The sequence below is a fragment of the Poecilia formosa genome, unplaced genomic scaffold (assembly GCF_000485575.1).
Source record: "Poecilia formosa unplaced genomic scaffold, Poecilia_formosa-5.1.2 Scaffold222, whole genome shotgun sequence".
In the NCBI taxonomy this organism is placed as follows: domain Eukaryota; kingdom Metazoa; phylum Chordata; class Actinopteri; order Cyprinodontiformes; family Poeciliidae; genus Poecilia; species Poecilia formosa.
In genome coordinates, this window is record NW_006800161.1 from 585,253 (window position 1) to 611,424 (window position 26,172).

General features: G+C 41.5%; 4 protein-coding genes across 8 annotated transcripts in view; 1 reads left to right on the forward strand and 3 right to left on the reverse strand.

Moving 5' to 3' along the window:
- The window catches only part of wwc3 (WWC family member 3), a 40,955-nt gene extending 39,563 nt beyond the window's left edge, over positions 1-1,392 (reverse strand). The window contains exon 1 of the mRNA XM_007568459.2: positions 886-1,392. Within this exon, the coding sequence (XP_007568521.1) occupies positions 886-1,031 (146 nt within the window). The 5' untranslated portion in view covers positions 1,032-1,392. The remainder of the gene's footprint in view (positions 1-885) is intronic.
- A 2,127-nt stretch (positions 1,393-3,519) lies between these two features.
- cldn33b (claudin 33b) lies at positions 3,520-4,501 on the forward strand. Its single transcript, XM_007568460.2, has one exon. It carries the CDS (start codon positions 3,673-3,675, stop codon positions 4,369-4,371), a length of 699 nt encoding a protein of 232 aa, XP_007568522.1. The 5' UTR covers positions 3,520-3,672; the 3' UTR covers positions 4,372-4,501.
- Positions 4,502-11,588: 7,087 nt separating this feature from the next.
- On the reverse strand, positions 11,589-14,250 carry cldn34a (claudin 34a). The gene is made up of 2 exons (XM_007568461.2): positions 14,128-14,250; positions 11,589-12,568 (listed from the first exon to the last, which is right to left on the reverse strand). The coding sequence occupies exon 2, from the start codon at positions 12,499-12,501 to the stop codon at positions 11,773-11,775; it is 729 nt and encodes a 242-aa protein (XP_007568523.1). The 5' UTR covers positions 12,502-12,568; positions 14,128-14,250; the 3' UTR covers positions 11,589-11,772.
- Positions 14,251-14,353: 103 nt separating this feature from the next.
- shroom2a (shroom family member 2a) overlaps positions 14,354-26,172 on the reverse strand; it is a 43,891-nt gene continuing 32,072 nt past the window's right edge. For all 5 annotated transcript variants that reach the window (XM_016679842.1, XM_016679841.1, XM_007568462.2 and 2 more), the window contains 6 exons: positions 25,426-25,496; positions 20,256-20,765; positions 19,168-19,725; positions 16,776-16,944; positions 16,399-16,671; positions 14,354-15,668 (listed from right to left, as the gene is read on the reverse strand). In XM_016679842.1, the coding sequence (XP_016535328.1) occupies positions 15,396-15,668; positions 16,399-16,671; positions 16,776-16,944; positions 19,168-19,725; positions 20,256-20,765; positions 25,426-25,496 (1,854 nt within the window). In that variant the 3' untranslated portion in view covers positions 14,354-15,395. The remainder of the gene's footprint in view (positions 15,669-16,398; positions 16,672-16,775; positions 16,945-19,167; positions 19,726-20,255; positions 20,766-25,425; positions 25,497-26,172) is intronic.

Here is a 26,172-nt window from a genome sequence, read left to right on the forward strand (position 1 = left end):
CACTGGCCCAAATAGCATTCTTCACATATTTCCACCAAGGTTTCTGGGAGTTGGAGTCTCAGGCTCGCCACTCTACTACTACTGCTGCTGCTGCTGCTGCTGCTCCACTCCTTAACCCCACACACAAAAAAAAAAACCCACACACACCCAATCACGACCACTTTGACATAAACAAGCAGACTTTTTAGGCCGGTTCTTGACACGCCGCTCATCTGAAGGAGGTGTCTGTGTGAAAGAGGAGAGGGAGAGCTGCAAAACAATGGCTCTCTGTTGAGATTTGTCAGCCAGGAATGTTTCAGGTCACTGAAAGTCATCAAGTCAACGAGTGAACTGATGAGTTCAGGTGATTGGAGTATCAAGCTCGCTCCTCCTTGAGGCTCAGGACTAGTGCCTTGGGTGACCAGACAGACTGGGTTACTACTGGTTCAACACACAGGCTGCTGGTCTGGTGACACCAAACTCCTCTGAAACACAACAAACCGGAAAGGCTGAGGCTGCTGCCCCAACTCCCTGTCAAAACACTGTCAGGCTTGGTGTGTGGAGGGACACGATGGGAACACATTAAAGTCGCCAGCATGGTACATTGATATGATGATGGGCGTTGCACGCACACGCACACACCCCTGTTTCAGGAGGCCACAACTCCTGCTAAATCTCAGCTGATCAGAGATTTCCAGCTAATTCAGCCACATCAAACTGAAATCTGATTAAATGGAGGAAAGAATGAGCACACTCATACACACACGGTCTACATCTGGGGGGAAATATTTCGTTTTCAGACAGCTCCTACATGTGCGCACATAGTTTAGAAAGTTAACTTGTTGAATTAACATACCTCTGTGAGCGTGTGTAATCCCACTACCCCCAGGCCTCCAGCCTACCTACCTATCTCTGGGGTCAATCCACGAAGTTTGCCGGGTGTTGTGGTCGATGTAAAACACTCTCCCGTCGTAATCCCGGGCTTCCTCCCAGCCCGCGGGCAGCGGCAGCTCCGAGCTCTCTCTCCGCTTACCGCTGCTGACCCACGGCATAGTGTCGAGACGGTGAGTCGGGCAGAAGCCCCCCTGCCCTGCTTTTTTTTTTTTTTTTTTTTTTTTTTTTATCTCCCCCGAAAAAAAAAAGAGAGTCGTCGGTCTTCACTGCATTACAAAGCGACTCCACCTCGACGCGATGGGGAAAGGGAAGCGAAAACAGCAAGTTTCCACCGAGGTTCTCCGCTGAAACAGTCCCACGGGAGGAACATCCACTTTCTTCCACTACTGCCCCCCTAAAAACAGTCCAGCGGCGTTCTCGCGGTCCTCCATGTTCGCCTCTCCACCATATTTCATTCCTTCGTGTCTGTCCATATTTGGGGGCGGATTTGCATAAACGCTCGGACGTACGACTGAGCGAGTTCCTCCGACCAATGGGGAAACTCTGCGAATCAGCACTCTCATTAGAACTAATTACTACCACCCGGGCAGGGGATTTAAAGTGACTTTAAAGCGTCGCGCCACTTCAGACAGCAGTGGAAGATATAAACACACCAAGAATAGCTAAGTAACAAAAGAGAAAAAGTTAAAGAAAAACTTTTCACGTATTGGTCAGTAGGACACTACCACATTTTAGTTTGACTTAAAAACAAGTATTTTATAACTAAGATAAAACAGTAAATATATTTAATATAAAGACGAGGAAAAACTTTGATTTAAACACACGGACTCCTCCCACTAAGTTTGCTGCTGTGATTGCGGTGGCAGCGGAACAACACCGCCATCTTGTGTCTTTTATCCAAATAGCATCTCAGTGAAGCGTATCGGTTTCTCTGCTATACTAGTCAACAAAATTCAGTGTATTTCAGTAATTTAATTCAAATTAAATTCTTTGCAGACGCCGATGAAATTAATTTCACACACAGTGATATATTTCAAGCAAGAAATGCAAAATTCAGTTTCTCAGAAAACTTAAAAAAGACCAAAAAAAAAAAAAAAAAACAGTGGGGAACACATTTTTCTGAAAGTTTTTCTAGCAGACATCCACAATGCAAGTGGAAAGGTAGAAATATTTGGGGTTCCTTTGGTGTCAAAAATATGTTTTGTAGCATGCTTACGTAATGTAACGTGTTTATGTGTATATGTCACCTTCCTAAAATAACGGCCCAAGTTTTTTTTTCTTCCAAAAGTCGATATTTTTGTATTAAAAAAAATCTCTCTCTTTTTTGCCATTTGTATTCAAATTTTCAGAGAAGCAGAATGTGGTGTTTTGAACAGCTGTCAGTCAAACTCATCAAAACTAACTGAAATAAACACTTGAAATGCATCAGTCGGTGGGTAAAGTCTCCGTATATATTTCAATATTTAACAAAAATGGCTGAACTGAATTACAATAAATTCACTTATCCGTCTGAATTTATTTGTTCATTTCCTGCATACCTTAAATATAACAACAACAAAATCAAACCCGAATACATTCCAATGTAGCTCTTCCTGTATCTTTTAGAGTCTGATATTTGGATCTATTTGGCCTTCACTGAAGTGGAACAGAAGAAATCCCACGTGTTTGTCGCCCTCATGCGGCCGAATGAAACAACTGCAGCGGCGCTGCTTCCACCCATTTCCTCAGTTTTTAACAAGTGTCTGCTACAGCAACAACAAGAAAGCAATTTAATAGGAAAATAAATTGACAAAGAAGGGGGGTTTTGGTTCCTCTTTTTTTTTTTTTACTTCAAACAGTATTGGAAGTTTCTTCTGAAGTTGTCCCTCTCACACTGTTTGAATACAAACAGAAGCTTCCTTTTTCTCTTCCACGAGGAGATTGATTTGGCATTGTTCTGTCCGAGTCTTTGTCCGGACATCAGAACTCTCAGCTGGGGATTTTATTGCCTTTTTGTTTGCGGTTCGAACAATGTTCTTAAGAACGGGAAACATTTTCCCACATCTCGGCTTTGATCTGCAGCCTCCTACGATTGTTTCCCACAGGCTCTGCTGTGTTCGTAAGAGACGAGACAATAAGCTGCTCTGTTGTTTCACATTCAGTCACATGCAGCCCGAATCTAAAAGCAGTTAGCCCAAACTGATGAACATGACAGAATTTGCAACCCAGTTCTGTTGCTCTTGCACTATATTGATTCTTGAATGTATGGAAGCCAGTTTGTGTGCCTTTCTCTCTGATTCTATGCCATTTTGCATGTCTTGTTTCCATTTTAAGAACTTTTACATCTGGAAATAGTTGCTTCTTACATGTCCAGAACAAACTGCTTGGCTTTCTGCCCTCATGCATTGACATATCTCAGGATAAAACACACAGGATGCAAAAACAGACATGAAAGAAGTCTTTTTTTTTCCTGCCGTAACATAGATTGGTATCTTGTCTACGTCTAATGACCTCTCCTGTGGCTTGCAGCTTGGGGAAATGCTTGACAATGGCTTAATCTAAACGAAGCCATCTCTGCCTCTGCTCCTGCTGCCCATTGGCATGGTGGCGGGATAGCAAAGGGGGAGGTCCAAACAAGCCCCCTCTCCTTCCTGCATCAGAAGATGTGTGCTCCTCTGAGTGGAAAGTGTTTGTGAACAAGCGCCGAGCCCTGAGCCAGAGCAGTCAGCTCTAATTACCAGGCGCTTTGAGCAGCCTCCGTCCTGACCGGACTCCGAGAGGCCTCTCCATCCCAGGCGCAGCCGGTGAAGGGGAACTCTCATGGATCTCTTGAACGTGGAGGCTGGAGAGGTAAGGAGACACATGGACTCGCCTGCCTGCGTCTTGGAACTGCTGGGACTGCTGGTCTACGTCGGAGCATGGCTCTGCGCTCTGGGCAGCACCATCCTGCCACAGTGGCTGACCAAGTCCACCTCTCTGCTGCCCACCGAGAGTTACGACTTGGGGCTGTGGGAGACCTGTGTGGTCCAGGACATTGGCGGCATGGAGTGCAGGTCTTACGACAGCCTTTTGGGCCTTTCCAGCGACCTCAAACTGGCCCGCATCTTGATGTGCACCGCCCTCGCCATGGGCTTGCTGGGAATCGTGGTCGCCATACCCGGACTCCACCTGATCAACAGCTGCAAAGACTATGAAGGCCACCGAACCAAGAGGACTCTGACCATCACCGGAGGGGTGCTGGGGATGATGTCCGGGGTGCTCTGTCTGGTCCCCGTCTCCTACGTCGCCCATTTGGCGGTGATGCATTTCTTTGACGAGAAGGTTCCCGAGGTGGTGCCTCGGTGGGAGTTCGGAGATGCCTTGTTCTGCGGCTGGGCAGCAGGGTTCCTCCTGGTGGTGGCCGGGCTGATCATGGTGACCTCCACCTGGTGCTCCCAGGTGGAGCACCACCCTGCGCCACAGAGGAGGTGCCACGCCAAGAGAGACCGTGACCTCAGAAAACGCTCTGAGTACGTTTAACGAACGGAACAGCACGATCACCTGTAGAGCTGCACTTCAAACTGCTTTACACCAATGACGTCAATGATTTTTATATATCAAATGCAAGATAATGTGTAATAGCTGATCCAGCCCCCCCCCAAAAAAAACAGACTTTAATTTGTAATGTTTTAGCTCTTTTAAACACCCACATGCACAATCAGACGTCGCATTACAAGATGACCTGCTGTGATTAGTACAAGTGAATATTTTTTGTAAAGGGAGGTTTTATTAAATATACTTTGTGTTATGGGTTGGGTTTCATTTATCACTTTCAAAATGAAAAAATAAACTATTAAAGGCTTTTGTTAGGCTTTCTGTTAATGTCTCTTATTCTTAATTCTGAAGCTCAGATCGTTTCTTAGAACCACATTTTTAGTGAGTCCACTCTGGTTTTCTGGTGAGGTGCATCGTCTGATTCGGATCAGGTCTGAAGGTAAGCATTCTGCTGTTGTATAAGATCCTTGCAAGAAATATTGCCTTTCTTTCATTTTGTCTTGTGACCTGGACATTTGATTGCGTTTTTGAAAACTCTTTTTGCTTAACCTTTGTTGTACTAATACATTTTGGCTTGTTTCTTTTTCTTCGTCTACTTTTATATGCCTTTCAAACTAAAAAGAGCAATTTGTAGAACTTTTTTAAATAATCTAACACTGAAATATTATTGTCAAAATTTCATAGTTATTTGTTTCCCTCCGAGTTAAGACATGCATGCTGTAAATGCAATAATTCCCACAGAGGATGGAAAGAAAATCCACTTGTGTTGTTCTTTTTTTTTGTTTGTTTGTTTTTTTGAGAGAGGGAAACTTAGAGGTTAATAATGGTATTCATTAAAAAAAGAGAGAAAAATGTAGATGCACTAGCCTCTTCAAAAGGTTTTTGCGCTCCCAAACAGATTCCTTCTGTTTTTGTCGCTCATTTCTACATCATACTTATTATTAATCTACTTTCCCAAACTATTGGGGATCTTTTTTTTTTTTTTTTCTTTTTCCTTTTTACCATTTTTGTCCAGTCTATTTTTCTATTGCTGAGTCATGAACACTAACCTGAGCCGGGCTAGAGGAGGTCTGCAGAGCTGTAAATGTTGTTCTGGATGACTTGTTGATGATTTCTGGACTGATTTTGATCGGTCAGCTGCTGCCGTTCCAGGTTTTCCCCATTTGTTACTGACTCTGTTCCTCATTTGTCCTTGAATTTCTTTACATCACAATGTAATTTATTGCTTTTTGCGACAGTTTAGCCTGCTTCAGGTTTATTATCAGATACTCTTTAAGTGTTTCCCTTGATAATACGGCTCTGGCGGTTGTCAGAGCTGGGTGTGTCTATAGCAAACCTTAAGCAACAAGTCTAACCATCAGAGCTAATTTGTGATTTAACAAGAAAAGAATATATTCCCAAAACAAGTTCAACCACCTGGAAGCTGCATTTTGTGTTCAGTCAGGTTTCCTTTGTCTGTAATTAAAATTAGGTTGATGATCTGAAGCATATAGTTGTGATTTAAAAAAACACAGCAAAAACAGAACAAATTGTTACAAAAAAAAGGTAAATACAAAACAAAGGAGCCACCGAAGGGTTAATTTTGTGTTGGTAAAATGCTGAAAGACCCGAGGCTGTGTGCAGCAGTGTCTTGGTTTGTGGTCTGTTATTTCAGAGGTTTAGGCACCGGCCAAACCACAGCCACCCTCAGACGACCGGTCCGGTCAGGAGGGGGGCCGAAGGGACTAAAAACAGCCGTCAGGTGTGTCTGCGGCGGTGGAAACGCAGCTTGAGGCTAATTCCATCAGATTTCCTGGTCACTCACAGAGCTAAGCTGTGTTTAATGAATACTTTAATGGTCGAAGAATGTAGCACACGTTGACATAATTACACAAATTTGCCGGGACACACTCTGCCAGGGGTCAGAGTGTGTCCCGAGCCGGTCCGCGCGGCTTCGCATGCACACAGGTAGAGCGGTGCACAACGCGATGTACGCTGTGGAAAACCTTTCCTTTATATCAGTTGTGCTTTCGGAGGAGCCAGCTCTTCCAGAATGAAGTTAATAAGAGATAATGATGTTGTCACAGGAGCACGTCTCCTGAGGGGCCCCGGGACGGGACTGGCTCTACTCCTGACCTCCTGATGGTGGTTCTGTTGAGACTCCCAGAGCCAGAGGCGCTTGGAGCAGAGTGAGAGAACATCTGCAATGCAAAAACACACAATCTGACAAAGTGCTTTTGGTCTAGTTTCTAGTTCAAGTATCCTGGCATACTTCAGGTCAATGATTCCTGAATATTGATGGAAAAGTACAAGCTGTGAGTGAAATAATCTGCCTGTGGAACAAGCACAGGCAGATTATTTCTCATATTCAGGATTTATTGATTTAAAATAAGCATCCATATCTTGCTGAAAAGTTACTTGTATGTTAGTTTTGTCTTATTTCAAGTGTACCAAGATATTTGCATTAGAAACTAAACCAAAAATACTCTGTAAGATTTTACGTTTGCACTTTGATTAGCCTTATTTATATGTTTCTGCGGGTTACCAACAATGTGGTCTAAAGATTTTCATTTCAGTTTTTACCATAACATTTGTTCCAATTTATTATCTTTTTATTTATTTACATACTACTGACAAGCATGAGTTAGAAAAAACCCCCAATTCGGTCAGTTGTAAACATTTAGTGCAACCACAGTCCAAACAGGGAGAGTATTCTTGGTTCTGTCTCAGTCTAGTTTGGTTACTTTGATGGACAAGTTTCTGGTTGTGTCTGTTCCTTTACCAACACAAAACGCGCCCTCCCTCGTTTCTCTCAGACGGAAAAGAAGAGGAGTCGACACGAGGGAGTGACTAGCCAATCAGGAGTGGATTTTGATGTCACTAACTGAATTTACAGGAACAAAAATAAAAATATCTTTCATGGCATTTCAGGTACAATCTTTTCCAAATAAAGAACATTGACTTGAAATGTCTAAAAAGATAAAGGTGCTTTTGTTGGCCCGTTAACTTCTGCATTTGTTTTTAATTTTGGCAGTTTGGATCCTCCATACAATACAGGCTGCAGAGAAGGACTCCAGTCCACCATTTTGAAAGCTCTTAGCTGTAGGAAGGGTCCAAAATCAACTGTGGAGATTCTCCTGTGGATTGCAGTATGTTTCTAGCTCCTGTGAGTCTGGGCAGTGAAGCAACTCAAAGGAAATGACATGCCAGCGTCTTGACAGATTATGTCTAAATACATCCGAATTCAAACAAACAAACTTACTCTGAGGGCTTGATAAACAAACTGTTTTCATACACTGCTTATAATTAGCAAGCTGGGGAATTGACTAGCTGAGACACAGCCCAGATCAAAACATTCCCAATGTCGTCTTTTATATTAAGACCAGGAAATTAACTTATTGCATCTCAATTATACATATCTATATTTAGTTGTATTATTTTTATTATAGAGAACAGAAACTATTAAATCATTGTTGTGTTTAATGACACAACAAAGAAAGTTGCTTAAACTGAATCATGTTTTAAAGATGCTTCCAGAATCTATTTTAGCAATAATGTAAAAAAAAAAAAAAAAAAAAAAAAAAAAAAAAAAAAAACCTCGGGGACGCTTTTTAAAAAATGTTTAGGCCTACATTGTCACCGACAAATTCGTTTTCTTAAAGGTGCAGTGTTACATAAAATCCGCTTTTTTGAGCTTTACATCATGTTATTCTCATGGTGTGTTGCTTCGATACTTTCATGCATGTTTGGGAAATCCTTTAATCTCCCGTGGCAACCATTCAGGAAGCAAAAACACAGGTCTCACCAAGCACCCATTTTCAACGCAGCTCCTTGCTAACTCCTCGCTAATTTAGCAAACACCTGGTGAAACTGCGCACCTGGTGAACTCGTTATGGCAGCTACTTCTCAGTGAAATATTGTCTGTAAATGGGACTTTGGAGAAATGTTATGATGACGTACCGAAGGTGGAGTTTCAGAAAGAGCAGGAGCTTCTTAGAGAGACAGAAGCCCAAATTCAAGACGTTAAATTTCTTTTATGTCATGTTTAATATATACAGCGTTTTTATAACTTACGGTAACAATGGTTGTGCTAGAAATGACACTCTATGCCTGGAAAATACGCAATACTGCCCGTTTAAAATAGTAAAAGTTAAGACACACTAAGTACTTGTCTTATTAATTATGAAAGAGTGACCCAAATATTATTCCTTTAAATGAAAGTAAAGTAAAAAGTGTTTTTTTCTAGATCAAGGAAATAGTTTGTAAGATTTTTAGATCCATTTTCTGGTGAAAAACACTGGATAAAAAATGTACTTACAGAAAAAGCTCAGAAAAATCTCTTTTATACATAATCAATAGAGTTTTCCCCAAGAGGAGATTTTTTTTAATTACGTTTACAGATTTCATCTGCTCTTTCTGTAGTGACAGATCTGAAAGGACGGTCAATCTTCAATCAGATCTGCTAATGTAAAACGTTTAAAAGTAAAACAAAAATTTAAATAAAAAAGCGCTAGTTACGCTCCACCACTGCAGTAAATCATACACGTTATTATGATCTGTTATCACTGATCTCTGACGAACATCAAAGCATAGAGTTATACTAGAGACCAGCTCCTCCTGCGCCGGGAGTTATCTCTCTCTCTATCTTGGTTTACCGAAGGAAAATGCCAACATCCCAACAAAGCTGTCATCCAGTCAGCTGGCTTACAGGAAAACAAAACAAACAAACAGTGGAAATATCTGCATCAATCATCAGAGTTGTCTTTTTTAGTGCTCTGGCAATGATTTCTAACCGATATGAATTTGACGACTATAAGCGAGACAGATTGTGACCCAGCTTGGACGGACCGTATGTGTGTTTGTCAAGCGTTATCTGCAGAGGTGTGTGTGTGTGTTCATCACAGGGAGGGAGCTACAGGACTTGATGACTTCCTCTTTAAATATGTAGTCTACCGGAATGTTCTTGATCCATTACGTCAATGTTGATGTGTTAATGTTAAAGTACCTCGCAGCTGTTGTCCACTTTGTGATTTTAAAGTGAGCCGAGTTCTAATGAAGTGAAGTCAAGAAGAGGAGCTTTTGTTTTTCCACCCGCCTGCCTCCTCCAGAGAGGTGCAGCAAGCCGCTGGACCAATGTGTGTGCGCATGTGTGTGTGTGTGTGTGTGTGTGTGAGAGAGAGAGAGAGAGAGCATGCCTTGCCTTGCAACAATCACCCCCAGTAAGGCGGGCCCCTCTACGTACTGGCATGCCTGCTCCCGTCCTACGCAGGTCACATGAGCGAGGCCCCCAGTCAACCTGACTCGCTGATAGCCGTCCTTGCACGGAGACCGTCAGAAGCCCACACCTTGGACTCCCTCCCCGTCCTGAGCTGTGATGACACCGATCTGTCGTCACTGGCCCAGAGGCTGGCCGACTGCTGAGGGCGCTGCGTGATAACGGAGCAGAAATCCAGTTTATGACCATCCGAGGATAAGAATCCGACCGAGACCTTCAGCCCAGTCGTAACGAGCAGCACATGATGTCTCGTGTATCTTTTATTTACATATTAAAGACAGCTCTTTTGGCTTTTTTATTGTTTTTATTTCTTTTTTTATTATTATTATTTTAACACCTTAGGTCAGCAGCAATCATCAGAGGTCGGATGATCCTCCAGCTCCTCTGTTAAAGGGGCAGTATTATGTATTTTCCAGGCACATGGCGCCATAGCACAATCACCTTGTTGCCTTCAGTTATAAAATTACTATATATATCAACTATGACTTAATTGAAATTGGACCTCTGTCTCTTTAAGAAACTCCTGCTCTTCCTGAAACTTTAACCCTTTAACAAAGTTTTTACAGCATTCCACTGAGAAGTCAATAAATGAGCTAATTGCTGCTGGCTAGTCTGAAGGAGCTCAGTCCGGGTGGGGAGGTGGAAGGCGGGGCTAGGTCCACCCAGGCGTTTTGCAGCGGTGGAGTGGTTGCCACGGGAAATTAAAGGATTTCTCAAGGCGACGCCTCAGGTATGTTTTGGACGAGGGAATCAAATTATAGCATGATGTAAAGCTCAAAAAGACAATTTTATAGAATACAGCCCCTTTAATCTAAAGTATCTTTATTTTAAACGACAGACCAGCAGAAGTTGAGGAGACTTGTGAAGGAAAAGAATAAATCGTGTTAGAAATATCTGTAATAAATATACTCTAAACAAGACGTAACTGTTTTTGCTGTTGCGATGAAGGCAGCTCTAAATCAGTTATTTGAATTAGATGTACATTTTCATGTACGTATTTTATTTTTTGAATCTTTTTCTACTTTCTCTATTGATTCTCACTGTTTTATTCCTACATTACTATTTGCGATGTTGGTTTTATCACTCTTATCTGAACTTACAAATCATCAGAGTTGTCTTTTTTAGTGCTCTGGCAATGATTACAAATCTAGATTTATCATTTTAATGACTATGTTAAGCATGTCACCATAGCTACCATGGTTGTGTTTCCTCAGTCCGTTACCTCTGTTAACTACCATCTCTTTTATTTTCATGGCTAGCCTTGACAAGATCATTATTATTTTTTGTTTGTTTTCTGCAACCTCCAAATATCATCCTGTGGAAATCCCTTTGTGTTGCTGTTGTTGTGTATGAAAAATACCCTGTAATTAAATTGATTATTTGATTGTGTTGCAGGCGTTTTGGCTGTTTTAAGATATCAAAATGCTTTGATCTGAAAAATGACATTGCAAATGTGGTTGATTTTTGTTCGGGATAGTGCTAGAGGACGAACCTCCACAATAATCTCAACTTTTGTTTTTTTTTGACAGATTTATTAGATCTTTCAGGATTTGTTCTCTAAAAGACCTCTGAGAACTTAATGGAACAATAGCATTCACGCCATCAGATACAGTAGCAAGACATTACACCGAAGTTTGTGGTTTTAGAGTAAAAAAAAAAAACCCATAGCGATTCAAAGTCTGAGCCAGACGCTGTATGTGGGATGTACTTTAGAGGTGAGTCGGCTTCACAGAGGTCTTGTCTGCGTTCTTCCAGGGTTCAGCGTATCCTCTCCAACCAGTCTGGTCCAGCAGACCGTTGCTGGTCTTCAGTAGTCACTAGCTTGACAAATCAGGGTCAGGTGGCCAGGTGGCATTTGTGAAAGGTCACTGGAAACAAGACGGCCATGTCAGCTTAAACGGAGATAACATTTTAAATGTGGTCTCCCGCAAAAACGTTGAATGATCTAGTTATTGGTGGTTATATTTATTTGGATTCCTGCCACAGAAAGTGTGTAGCACATGAGATGGCGTTCATCTGGGTGATTCCTGCTATCGTTTTTGTTGAGTTTTTGGCACCTGCCATTGCGGAGGAATCTTTAACATACGGACATGGTTGGTGGTTCAGAAATGTTCTTAAAATGTGTAGAACCATCACAATCTTTCTTCACTGTAGAACCCTGGGTTATCCATCGCTTTACTGTCACCCTTGGGCAGCTCAGACTTTCTTGGCAGTGTTGGTACCGTCCAATGGCCGCTGAGCGGGTCCTCGGTTTGCGATGACTGCCTGTAGCAGAAGAAAATCACTCCGCTTATCAGCATCAGGATGGAAGCAAACATTCCCATTCCGATGGCCGCTCCCACACTCTGCCGGACCGGAGCGACGGGCAAGTTGAACTCTGGAGGAAAGTCTATGGTGCTGTTGTTCAGAACGGAGGCCATGTTCCACACCAGGGGCACCAAGGACAACATCGCCGTGACCGAATACAGAGCCCCGGCGACCATGAAGCTCAGCCTCATGTTCCTGCGGTCTTCCACTGAGAAGTAGGCGAACCTCACGGCCACCGCCCCACTGACGTTCCCCAGCAGGCCGGTGATCACTGCCAGCATCATCAGGACCTGAGCCGAAGGGATCTCGGCAGGGACGAAGCTGTCCGAGACGCCAATGCTGCGACAGTACTCGGCCTCGGGGAGGACGTGGCTGTAGAAGCACGCCTTCCATATCCCCACCCAGGCCACGCCTGACGTGATGACGGACACGTCGTCCACGTACCAGAGGCGCCACTCGTTGATGCCGGTTGTCGTCACGATGAAGAGCCACGCCAGAAAGCCGAACACAAGACCCAGGAACTGGCAGTGTGCTGTGTGAGCTAGGTAGATCATTCCTGCCCCCTGGGTGTGGCTGCTGATGCTCAAAGAGACGAGAGGCCGCAGGGCGCCATTACTTCTGCTAAACAGAAAAACAAGGCAGGCGAGGTTGTATAAATCACACGTACATGGACTCTTCAGACCTCCTTCAACTGTTTCCCAGGTTACAACCACAATCACCAATGTAGTTTTAGGGATTTGTGGTGATCGACCAACAAGAAGCTGTGCTTAAAGTTACAGTGGAATAGAAAGGAGTTTAGCCCTCCTGAGTCAAGACTTTGTAGAAACACAGATGGTGGAGCTAAAAGCTTCACAAGCTTTGCAGATCTAATGATATTTTTTAGCCATTCTTTTTTAAAAGAAAGCTCAAGCTTAGCTTCCGAATGAATTAGTCTGAACTTTGACTAGACCATTCTAACGCATGCAAATTGTTTGATCTAAGCCATCCCATTGTAAACTTTGTCGCAATACTTGCATCCTTTTTGAATTATAGAGAGAAGAACCATGCTCATGTAACACCTCTGATGAAGACGCCGAGGAAAAGCAGTTATTGTACCATTAGCTTATCGAGAAATGAACTTTGTCATAAGACCTTTAACTTGTAATAAACTACTTGATATTCGTAACAAACCCCTAAAAACCAAAAGTAGTGCGGGTGATTACTTTTAAACTATTGGTGAAATGAGAGGAGCAATAAAACTTAAATTATTTTGTCACTTGATGGAGTCATGTGTTGTTTCATAGTGAAATAAGTAATTATTTAATGTAACTGTTGTCTCAACATAGCAGGTTGTTCTAGTTATTAGATTTTTTAAGAGCAATATTTGTGTGGACTTGATTGCAGTTGTGTTGGATAATATACTTCCAAAATTGCCGAAAAAGAATGCAACAAATTTAAAATACTTTTTATAGTTACCTTTATTGTCAATGCAAGAAAACTGCAGAATCTATACACGTTCTAGTCCAAACTGCTTAAACCCAGTGCCTTAAACGAGATGTGGCTTTGAGGCCAGGAAGAGGCACAAAACTACCCAATGAGTTGAGAACCGGGCCTTCCAGAGCCACAGCTCTACAGGTCATGTCCTGCTGACCGTTTATGAGCCGTAGTTCACTCTCTGCATTTGTTACCGAAGTAAATGAAGTCCACGCGATAAAACATGAAATGTTGTCAGTTAATGTTTTCTGCCATGGATTGAAAGCCAAAGGAAAAAACTCAGTTCTGTTTTACCAGTTTCCAACAAAATGTTTTATGGTTAGTCATGGTTCTAAAATGTTAAAATCTTCCACCCGTCATCATGTAACAAGGCCAAAGTTCAGCGTTAATTATGTTGTATTCCTATGTATACATATATTATGGAGCACCTTTTGTATGATCAGCTGTTCCTTCTTAATACATTTCCTACTTTCATGTAAAGAGTAAACTATGAATCACAATAAGGAGCTAGCAATACATTTCAAAATTCAAACTACGTCTTTGCTTGTTTGAAGGTTATATTTAGGGGAATTTTGAATTTTTCATCCAGAATATAATAAAATTGCACACCTTCAGGTACAGTCCGTTTCAACCATGTCAATGATTGTCTAAATCTTTGAAGGTTACACAACTAAATAAGATGACTGAGTTACATTTCCTCCTCTTACCTGGATGATTGTGTAGTTCAGACTTGCTTCCAGTACTTCCATAGACGCTGCGTTCACAAGAGCAACATTGTAGGTTTTCCTTCAGCTGAGCAACATCCGACTTTTAATAATGTTCTACTTCCTGAAAAAGTCTTCACCTTCAAGCTTATCAGTGGATTTAGAGGTGTGGTGGAGTTAATGGTTAACTCCGTAGAGTGAACGGCAAAGAAATCCTCCCACAGCTGTGTGATTTCAGCAGACTCTTTATTTTATATGAGGGAGCACAGCTGATGAAGTGTTTAGTGTCAGGATGCAGTGGTGCATGAAAGTGTGTAAGACTGTAGCAAAGTGTGTACCTTCAAAACAAACATCCGGCGGCTTGATTTAACTCATAAGAAGCCAAACAGCTTTAAAGTCTGAACGGTCGAATTACTTTGCGATTTTTGGCTCCACCTAAACAACTTATAGTACTATTCAAGTAACAACTGCAATTGTGCATTCAGTTTCGACACTGCATAACAAAACACAGTGAAGTCATAAAACATTATATAAACACTTGGTCAAAATATATAAGTGGTAATCAATAAACATGTTAATGTGAAATAAAAAGAGCAGCAGTGAGTGAAGGTGGTGATCGTGACGTTTTCCACTGCAAACAGGACATTTACTTCAAGTCTGAATTGGACGCTCCTTCTGTACGGCGGCGCTGTGTGAAGAAATGTTTCTTCAGAGAGGAAAGCAAGGCCACAAGAACTCGGCTGAAAAGGCTCCTAGTTGATCTGCTAAAGGGCGCTGCATTAAAGTTTCCTGAAATATTTGGATTTTTAATAGATCACGTGACAAAAATAAACTCAGAACACGATAAATACTGTAACACGCATCAGGTAGCATGGCTGCTCAGATTAACGGACAAAATACTCCCCTCCCACCCGCCTCTTTTCTTTACTTTGCAGATTCAAAAGGCTACAATAAATTACTAGGAAAACAAAAAGTAAAAACGGTCTTCAGGTATAGTGGTTGGTGGAGAGGAATTCAGTCCAAACGGTGCCGACGATGCAGTCCGGTCCAAAACGGTACAAGGAAAAGGTGAAGCGGCGAAGCAGAGAGAAGAACACTACTTCTTTGTTCCGGTGTACTGGCTTTTCATCTGCAGGTTCTGATCTCTGTCTCCCTCTGCTGGTGACAGGACTGAACTGACGTCTGAGCGTACATGACGAAACTTTTCATAGCAGGTCAGTTTTTTTTCCTTAAATGACCACCATCCTTTCTTCTTCTGTCTTTTTTTTTAATCACATGGCCAGTCTTTGCTCTATGGGCAGGCTGTCTATCAGACATTTGAGCTGCTCCTCGCCGAGTTTGATTTTATCCTCGAGCTTTCGCTGCTCGATGATGAGCGCCGACTTCATCTTCACAAAGTGTTCGTAGTCCGCGAGGCTGTCCTCTGGCAGGTAGTTGGCCAGGATGTCACAGACCACGCCCTCCCTACGGTCCAGGTTCTCCTTCAGCTCCTTGGCGTCCTCATGTTGCCGGATCAAAAGCTTCCTCTTCTCGATCAATGTGCGCTGAAATGAAAATAAATTAAAAAAAAAAAAAAAAATCAGGGCAAAAAAAAAAAAAAAAAAATCTGAACACATCATAAACACAAATTGTTGTGTTTAAAAAATCAGGCAATACAATTTCAGACTTTCAACTTTTTGTCACATGGACCAAAATTGTCAGGTCAAACAAACTTGAGGCCCCAAAAAGTCATTTTTAATAACATATATATTTTTAACATTTTTTTTTAACCAAGTTGATAATGAGATGGATTAATTAAGCACAATAAGTAGTCCGATTTTTCATTTTTGTTGAAAGTGCCAAAACTTTAGGTGTTTTTCAAATCTCCCTGATTAAAGTAAGTATTTGTAGTCAGTTCAGAGCAATAAAAACAAGATTTAGGTCACTGTTTGGGGCTGGATAGTCTGAATGCAAAAAGTGTTTATTTACAGATAAATAGTTTGTATTGTAATAACATCTTTCTGTCCCAATTAAAATAAAACCTGTTCTGTTGGCTAAATTTGTATTCTTCCTGAACTGCAGTCAGTGGCCGCACAAAGTTTATTCTGTCATTGGTCACCGTCCTAAAATAATGGTCCAAGTAAAAGTGATTGTTTTTTGGTCCAAATCATCTTTTGGCAGTAGCGGAGTGGTTATTTACTTATTTATTTTTGGGGGGAGAAATCACTTTCGACCAAAAACTGACTCAGGCCGTTATTTTAGGACGGTGACGTCAGTAATGAGCGGTGTGCTCACCCTTTCCTCGGGCATAGCGTCCTCCTCCAGGTTGTTGAGGGCGTTCTCCACCCGGGCCAGGCGGCCCGACAGGGACAGCAGCAGGCTCACCACCTTGTCCAAATCGCCGACGAACATCCGGAACTTCTCCAGCTCATTGGGTCGGCACACCTGCTGGACGCGGGCTTCCACCTCGTCTCCCAGCGCGTTGTTGTCCAGGATGTCCTCCAGAAGGCTCTCTTTAGCTTCTCGCAGCACCTGCAGCTTTTTGCTGAGGCTGTCGATTAGCTCTTGCTGCAACGGAGTGTTCCAAAACACCAACGTTAAGGATAAAAAGAACAAAAAAAAAAAGAAAGTTCTTCTAGAATCCTGTAAGAGTCAGAAAAACGTCTTTGTACCTTTTTATTGTTCAAACCGATGTCCAGTTCGTCCTCGGAGTCTTCCTCCTCGTCCTGGTCCTGCATGTCCTTCATTTTGATAAGCAGCTCGGCTTTGGGGGCAGAGGTGCTGTAGTACGTTGAACTGGTCACCATGGTGACGGCCGCCGCCATGTTGTCCTCTTTTTCCCTGAAATGCAAAGTATTAGTTGGAATTGATCAAAGTAGAGGAAAAACAACCCACAGTATTTTTAACCTCCTTTAGTTAGACAGCAGCTTTCCAAGCCATAACTGATTCAGAAGAAAATAATTACAGCTGCTCTCAAACCATAAGAAGATTAAAAAAAAAAAAAAAAAAAAACACAAAAAAAAGGCCAAACAAAATTTTGAAATATATTCATCTTTTGTTTATCTAGCCAGTGGGGAAACAAGTGACAATTATCGGTCAAATTCTTTTATCTCGTGTTTTTTAGGACGATGAGAAACTGCCAAGTCAGCAGGAAAGTCATAAAAACCCCAAATCTCACTGTTAAACAGCAGCAAAAGGTGTAGTCATCTTGGGGCTAGTAGGTCTCCATAGCAACCATTTAGATATAAATAAATAAATAAAAATGCTTCAGGCACGTTCTCAAGCACGGTGGAGAATCTGTGATGTGGGCCTGTTTCTCTTCCAAGAAATTCTGCAGGAAAATGGGTCACTGGTGCGTTAAGCAGGAAAATAATTATACTTTTTTTGTAGGTAATATTGTTCAAATTTCACATTTTTTGTGGAGGTCAGATCTGCAGATTGTGATTTTGACAAACTTTGATGTAGTTTTAAATTAAACAAAGTGATGTTTACTCTAATTTTACTGTCATTTATAAATCAGTGCATCTGTTCTGAAATTTTAATTTCTTTGGACTTATTAAAAAAAGAAGCTTTTTGACCTGCTGACCATCGCTGCCTGAGTGATTGTTGTATCTTTATCACATAGGAGTGTAAGAATATTTACCAAAGATTCATTTAAACAGTTTAAATTGAAAGCGTCTTCCACATCATTAGCATGGATGCCAACAAGTGTGGCTGCATCAGTTTCCTGCCAAAATGGTAGCAATCCCTTTTACTAAGACTGACGAACAGTTTTGTCAATTCTACTCAAAGTTTAGCAACAACAACAAAAATCTTAACCTTCAAGATTTAATCCCAACATAATGGCACCAAAATTTGAGATCATGGATACAAAGTTGTGCAAACTCCAGAGTCCAATTCAGTTCAAAAGTACTCTCTTCATCCGAAAAGGGAAATTACATGTTCTAATTCATGTTAAACCTTTTTTTTTTTAAAGCAGTGCTGAATGAAGGAATTACACAACCATCCCTGCATGAAAACATGTCCCTAACCTGTGTCTGATTTTATTAAAATAAAAATAATGCATCAAGTTCAATGCTGTTTTGTTGATGGGTTGATAATTTGGTTTCCTTCTGTTGTCATGGTAACTAGGAACGCATCTATTTATTCACTTAAACTTGAAAGTACACCTTTGTGTACCCAAATCTGCTTTTAATTGCTGTATTAAAATTTGGCTAAATACAAAAATAGTTTTCAAATGAAGACTGACCAAGAGTCCGTTTTTATTGCCGAGATTAGACAAAATATTGTTTCAGCTTTCTTTAACTCACCCACGGTCTTAAGAGCCTGGTGCATTTGGACCCCAGCGGTTTTTGACTCTGGTGGAGTTGCACTAATCTCGTTTCTGAATTTTTCTTTTTAGGTTTTATTGGCTCTAGTTGCCTTTATTTGATAGTTAATTGACAGGAAAGTGGGTAATGAGAGAAGGGGGAAGACATCCAGCAAGGGTCACCAAGGCCGGGAATCGAACCTGCGACAGCTGCATCCAGGACTAAGGCCTCCATATGTGGGTTGTGCTTAACCCTTGCGCCACCACAGCACACCCCTGAAATTTTCTCTTTTGAGTCGTTTTTTGAACTGACGGGACAATCTCCTTCCTCCGCTGCCCAAAGTCGCCGCCACCCCACTGTCTGACCGTGACATCTGCCGCACTCCTCCTGAGCATAGCGCTAAGACCATGGGAGGTTTCCTCGCACCAAAATAAGTAAACTTTAATTTAACAAGAAAAACATGCAAAGAAATATCTGAAGTTTTGGATTTACGATGCCGTTCCTGAAAAACGAATTTCATTATTTTAATTAAAATTGTTCATGCATAGTTTATTTTTTTTAAGGTCAAAATCAACTTTTCAGGTGACTTTACCTTTTAAAAATGATATTTTTTGGCCCATGAGTAGTACTTTTGACCTGACCATTTTTTTTGTCCATGTGACAAAAAGTTTGGACAGTCTTGATTTACAGCCTATCAGGTGAAAACTGTCTGATTGGTCCGTCTCAGTTTGCTACAAAGGACAGAGTGACTGACCTCTCTTCGACGGGCCGGTTTGGGTTGCTCTGCTTCGTCTGCACCTTCCTGCGCTGGTGGGCTCCGTCCAACAGCTGCTCCTCCTGAGGGAAGATCCCCTCCATCAAGTCCATGGTGGTCCTCATCTTGCTTTGATCCAGAATATCAGCGAGTGACTTGTCCTTCCCCATGATGTCCCTCGCCAGCTCCTCTCTCTTCTGGTCCTCCTCCTCGCTCAGCTCCGTGCTTTCCGTCTTGCTGCTGGGCTCCTCCATGTTGGAGCTCGGATGATCTCCCACCGTGGTCATGTAGGGGTCACTCTGGGCAGCTTGCCGTTTCTCGGTACCTGCTGTGGTTTCGGGCTCCCTCTGCCGGGTAAAGGCGCAGAAAACGGAGTCCTGTCCCAGAGCCGGCGGAGCGCCAAACCCGGCCACGCTCTGGCCCTCGGCCTCGCCGTGAGGAAGGTTGCTCTGCTGGAGGAACGGAGAGTTCTCCTTCTCCTCACTTCCCTCCGAGTGTACAATCCTGATGGGAACTTTCCTCGCTGCTGTATTCTGGTTTCCTATCAAGTGCTCCACCCTGAAACAGAAAGAAAACCAAACACAAAAAAATATTTAAAAAAATATTTCAGTCTGGAAAAAAAAAAAAAGTCTCTTCTTGCAGCCGCTGCAGCCAATGATTTGATTTCAAACTTTGGCTGCATGCTGGCAGCTGGAATTTTTTCCATGCCCAATGTGCTGGAACATCCAGGACAAGTCAAGACTCCTCCCACCCTTTTCTTGGTTTCAACTAGCCGCAGTTAAAAATCCGTCTGAAATTCACAACAGATGACACTGATTTGGCTGGATTTATAAGAAGAAGAAGAAGAAAAAAAAAAGAGGAACAAACAGAACCGTGTTCGTCTTAGAAACATTTAAGTAGTTAGAAGAATTATCCCAAACTAGTGGCAGCCTTAATAAAAAAAGCAGAGAATCCCCCCTCCAAGTTACCACAGCTTGATGACACTCACATGTTGCTTGGACAGAAACAGTGACTCATTATGCTCCCTTTGTGCGTGCAGCAACTTAAACCCTTTCCCTTTTAGAGTAAACCGTTCATCCAAACGTTACCTGTGGGATTCGTCGTCGTGCAGAGAGACCGGAGGCTTGTCGCTGAGTCTCTGTGGAGAGAACTGTGGAGAAGGAGAGCGCTGCCCCTCCATGCTGAAAAGCCCCGAGGGTCTGTGGGAGGAAGCCGGGGGAGAAGAGGCAGGCTGGGGATTGGATGTTGATGGATGATGTACTGCCTCTTGTTCTTTGTCCACAAGTCCCTTGCCCGGCTCAGAGTCAGTCTTTGCAGAGGAATTGGGACAAAAAGCGAGGTTCGGTTCAAAGTCTGAAGGACACTGGGCGAGGATGTCGTCGCTCTGTGAGTCGGTGAAGTGGATTTCTTGAGTGTGGGAAGACTCTGTGGGACTGGGAGAAACAGACTTGTGGTTCTTGGTGGCAGCAGCAGTAGACTTCTGTCTGCAGTCAGGATTGGCTCCTGTCATGAGTGCAAGGGGTGGCGCTGAGTCATTCCCAATCTCTGCTGGCTTCTCTCCCACTTTGCAGTCACCTGGACTGCTGCTGCTGGAGAACCTGAGGAACACAGCAGAAAGCTTTTAATTACACAGGCGGGCAGGCAGAGCCTATCATCTGCACCTTATTCAAATAATACACTGTAGAGTGGGTCTTGTTCACCCCCTCCCTCTGCATCAGCCACTGTGATTATGCCACCATGACAAGACACGCGTCTCCCTCTGCTCAGCAAGCGGCTCAGCTGGCAGCGCGGAAAGGAATATTTTGGTTCCCGCAAAGTCTGCACGGAGCAGATCACTTTTTCCTGCCTGAATTATGGTCCCGGTTTTAACTCTTTAGAGGAAAGGTCAGAGTAAAAAAAAGCACAAAATCTTACAAAGTGTAGATTCCAGTGCAAATATCTTAGTGCACTTGAAATAAAATGAAAGTAACTCACAAGTAACTTTTCAGCAAGAAATAGAAGCTTGTAAATAATTCCTTAACATTGATGAAAACATGCTCATGCCACTGGCAGATTATTTCACTTACAAAGTGGTAAAAATGTCTTGTTATAAGTTAAGCAACCTGCTAGTGGAGCTACATTTTAAAATTAATTTTAAAACTGGGGTATGTAGCTTTTTTTTTTTTTTTTTTAAAGTTCTTTACATATTTAAATGCGAGAGAATCTGTGAAAAGATCAATCTCTTCCACCTCCTCGCAGTACAACCAGTCAGAGCCAGGAGGAATGCCTTAGTGCTGTCAATCACTTTGTGTATGCACTGCTAAATGTGCTCAGAAACAACTTATTGAAACAGTTTATCTACCGTCATCTTTCTTTGTGCTACCTAGCCTGAGGATTCATGGCAGGATCCGGTATCCATGATGATCCAAGTAGCTGCCGTAGCAAAGCCGAGAGAAAGTGGGAGTGTTTGAGACCCTTCTCCTCCGAATCACGAGATAGATATATATATATATATATATATATATATACACACACACACAAACAATCAGAGCTATACATTTCTGTAATTAGCCCTGGAAAAAGGAGAAGCAGCTCAATTTCTTCTGATTATCTGTCTCATATCACACTGTTATGACAGATTGACAGTTAAATTTATAAATAAAAATATTTTTACATAAGTTACATACCCCAGTCTTAAATAATCATTTACTTAAAACAAACTCCTACATTTTGCTGAAAAGTTATATAAGATGGTGTGCTTGAAATAAGACAAAACTAAGATATTAACACCGGAAACTAGACCAAAGATACTTGGTATGATTTTGTGTTTTTGCAGTGTGCACCGTAAGGCAAACGTCACTGGAAGCGTAGTCATTAAAGGCCTGCTGCTGAACTGTAAACAGACGTAAACCTTTAAGTGTTCAATCATTCAGCATAATTTACGCACCCAGCACAGCTAAAAGCAGTCATTAACTGATCCATGCAGCTTGCTTTGTGTGCATAAGAGAACAGCAAACAGGCTAATATCGTGGTTTCACACACACTGATTACATTTCCTTGCGTCTTCTGATACAAATTTCACTCAGAGTCATTAACAGGTAAATCGTGATTAAAAGGCTCAATTGATTCTGGAGTCACGAGATCAAATATGGCGACTCGGGAGCAGACTGACGCCACAACTTAAAGCTCCTGATTTAAAGCCTTACAAGCTCTAACAGGCTGCCCTGAAGGAGGTTTGTTGGTGGAGCTCAGAGCCTCCCTCTGTCCTGCGACATAATGTGAGGAGGTTTCAACTGGGAAGCATGAAACCAACATTAAATGCAGTCATAATGAGGCGCTGAGCTATAGGGGATCTCTGATTGTCAGTGGAACTACAAAAAGAAAAATACAGTCAGATTTATTTAAACTCAAAACATGTTTTGTAAGCGTTTGTCCTTTAACAAAAATACACACAATAAAATTTCGTTGATTAACTAGAGTATACAGACTTAATCATGTAATTTGCTAAAAAAACAGACAGCGAAGCAATTAAGTCAAAACTGTACAAAACTACAATTGCATCTAAAATAGAAAAAAAAACGCTTGTAATTATTTTCTACCTACAACTCTTTAAGAGGCATCGTTTTAGTTTCACTTGTGTCAAATTCTGTAAAATAATACAACTAAGCACATTATGCTATCAAACTATTAAATGCTTTATCAATAGAAACAATCAGATCACCCCTACAATGTTAAGTCAAGCACAAAGCTAAGCACTTCCCATGTCGATGTTAGATGTAATTTTTTTCAGCTGCAGATACATCCTTTGCTACAGATGGTCAAACATTCACTAAAGGAATACAACATTTAGGAAATAAAATGTTTCTCCCGTTTAAAAAAGGGAACTGAATTATTTGTTTATTTGCATTTTTTATGCTTCAAATATTGAATAAAAAAGCTTACAGGATTAAATGAAAAATCTGCAGTGAAAAGTTTTTTTTTTGATTACTAGAATAATCTTACTGAAAAATCTAAGGAATCCATTATTACTTCACGTTTGCTTGTCAGAGCAGAGAATTCAATCTCTTTCAAGCACAGCAGGCTGATTATGATTGAAAACTCCTCATAATGGCTGAATTAAAACAACCGAGCAAAGAAGAGTAAAACATAGTGATGGAAAACCCAGAGCTAGCTGGGTAGGCATCAAACCGGTGATGGAGGTTACCTCTGCCAGGGACAGCACAATCTGTGACTGAAGATGAATCCTCAGGCTAAACTGACATTATAAAAATCAAACGCAACCCTCAAAATTGTCAGCAAGTTTAAGTGAGCCAAATATTTGTCAGGAAATTAACCACCTCACCTTATGTGACTTAAATTTCCATCCGACAGAGTACGAAGGGAGCGTCCTGCCCGTCAGCGCTCAGTGACTGAAGCCACCTGCTGGTGTCCCTTTCCACCTGTATCAATATCACCATCTGGGTGGAGCAGGCCTATGAGCTCATCCACCAGACCTTACCACAACAATAACATCCTCTGTCTGCGCTGCTGTTGTAACCCAAACGTGAGGGTGGTATGCAGTTGCTTCAACAATGATGTTGCTCAATATCAGTTACTTTACACTTCTTTAGTTTCAGATCATTCTTGAAAAACTGGCTGCAAACGTCACGTCGTGAGTCACGCATCATGATACTCAGCCGAAGAATTAGTTTGTGTAATCACAGAAGCTATTTTGAACGTAGAAGGTTCTGTTACCTAAAATGGCTTTCTTTTCATGTAGTTGGGTGTTTTTTTTTAGTTAGACTGTCTGCCAACCTTTCTCCTCAAACTCTGCATGTTTATATCTTCTTAAAAGTTGTGGGTTGTAAACCAAGATTAACCTAACCCTGCCGGTGCTTTAGTTATGCCAAGAACTACTCTAACCTATAGGTATGTGAAGCATTTGGGAGTTTTACACAGTGGCTATTTAATTGCCACAATCACATGACAAGCCTGATTGGTACAAGGATGGATTTGCCTGGCTTTCAACATCCAATGATGAAATCATGGAAAAATACCAAACAAATCAAAAACGTACATGTGCAAAAGAGCATAAATGTCAGGAGACTGACAGCAGCTGGCCTAGGATTTAACATTTTAACTTTTTTAAAGCAAAATATTCAAATACCTGGGACTTACATTTGTACTTGTTTATTAGGGATAGCAATATGAGCTAGAAAGTGTAACAATTTTTTGTGGTATTTAATGTGAAAATGATAAAAGTGGTAATATTGTGTTGGATATTATCACCAATATATCTCTTTCAAGGACCAATCTAACAAAATAAATTAATAAAGAACAGGGAACTACTTTGGGACATTAAGTAGTGTAATTTCACAACTAAACAGCACACAATAACTGCATTTAATCATATTTATAAGGATATTGATATTATTAGCTGCATCCATGGAGCCAACAGTGGGAATATAGTCAATCAATAACCCTCATGCTACTTGTAGGTTTGTAGATTCAGCATGATTTGATCAAGTTTACTATCGTGAAGATAAATTAAAATACTCCTGATGCTTAACAACAACAAAAAACCCAGTAAGTATATATAATTGTTCATTCCTAATGTATGCCCAGCAAGTCTCAATATAAAATGCAGACGACAGTCAACTATTTGTTTTATTGCTCTGATTGTGCCAAACAGACTTAAATACAAGCAGAATAAAATGTGAATTATGAAGAATTCAGATCAATCTACTGCACAACTTCACTGCAACACAGTTGCATTTACACAGTTGTGTTAGCGTGAACTAAAGCAGAGTCCTAAACAACATGCTGCTCTCTGAAGAACTAAATCACTAGCACAAAAAAACAATTACAGACCTTATTGCTAAAAATGTCACGCCTCTAAGCTGCTTCTGTGAACTTGGGGCCTCTATTAAATTCCCAAAGAGCTGAAGAAACACTTCCTCACTGTCACAGACATATTCAGATGCCTCGCCTACGCCACTGAGCCTCCGACACAAAGCTTGGCTAGAGAGACGGCTTCTGTTGTCACAGCTGCCACTGTTAACGCCTTTGTACGTTATAAAGACTCCAGTGTTCCTGTGCAGGCCTCTTTCATTGATAAAGGAAAAGTGCAACAGCGGTAAGATGCAGATCACACAGTATTTACTGATAATCTGATGAAGGTAGTGTAACTTTTCTAGTGGGACTATAAAAACTTTAAAGAGACATTCCCATGTGCACATACATGGAAAAAAAACATTGTATTTTGGCAGATTTATGCTGATGCTCACAAGACTTACTCACCTTGTGTCTGTGATGAACTTTTCATCAGGTTCGCTCTTCTTGGAATATCCTGTGTTGGGCTTTGGAATCTTCTGTAAGAGAGGATGAACAAACACAGTCTTATGCAAAACATTCAAACATCCCAGAGACTCAAATGAACGTCTTGAAACCAGCTCATGTTGCAGCTTTGTGGTTTTCTTGCTGCTGTACAAAACTAAGCAGGTTGATGCCTACAAGGTAATTTACAAGTATGAGGGTGTGTCTTTGCAAACAGATCTATATTAATATTTAACTTGGCACATTTCTTCTGGTGCTTTCTCTACAGTTAATCAGAAGGGCGTGATGAATTTGTCATGCTTTAATCAAACCTATATACAGATTCAGTATTCATAAATTTTTATGTGAAACGTTAACTAAATTATTCACAGAAAATTTGCCTATTCACGGAATTTTTCTGGAGAGCATATATAAAGTATTCAGAAGAAAATGCAGCTTGGAAGCTGAAATACCTGTACCCAGTGGTATTGAATGGTGTTTGCAAAGCAGCCAATCCAGGAAGTGCATTAACTAGGCAAGTGTTCCTACAATTAATAGGAACACTTGCCTAGTAAGAGTTCCTATTAACAACTCAATTTTGTTCTAATGATAGCTGGGCAATATGGCTTAAAACAGTGTTTCCCAACCCTGGTCCTGAAGCCACACTGACCTGCATGTTTTTGATGTTCACCTGCTTCAACACAACCCATTCAGATGACTGCAATTCAGCAA

What these genes read in the sequence shown, in the direction of transcription:
- cldn33b (XM_007568460.2), top strand. Translation starts at nt 3,673, where the DNA reads ATGGATCTCTTGAACGTGGAGGCTGGAGAGGTAAGGAGACACATGGAC.
- cldn34a (XM_007568461.2), bottom strand. Translation starts at nt 12,501, where the DNA reads ATGATCTACCTAGCTCACACAGCACACTGCCAGTTCCTGGGTCTTGTG.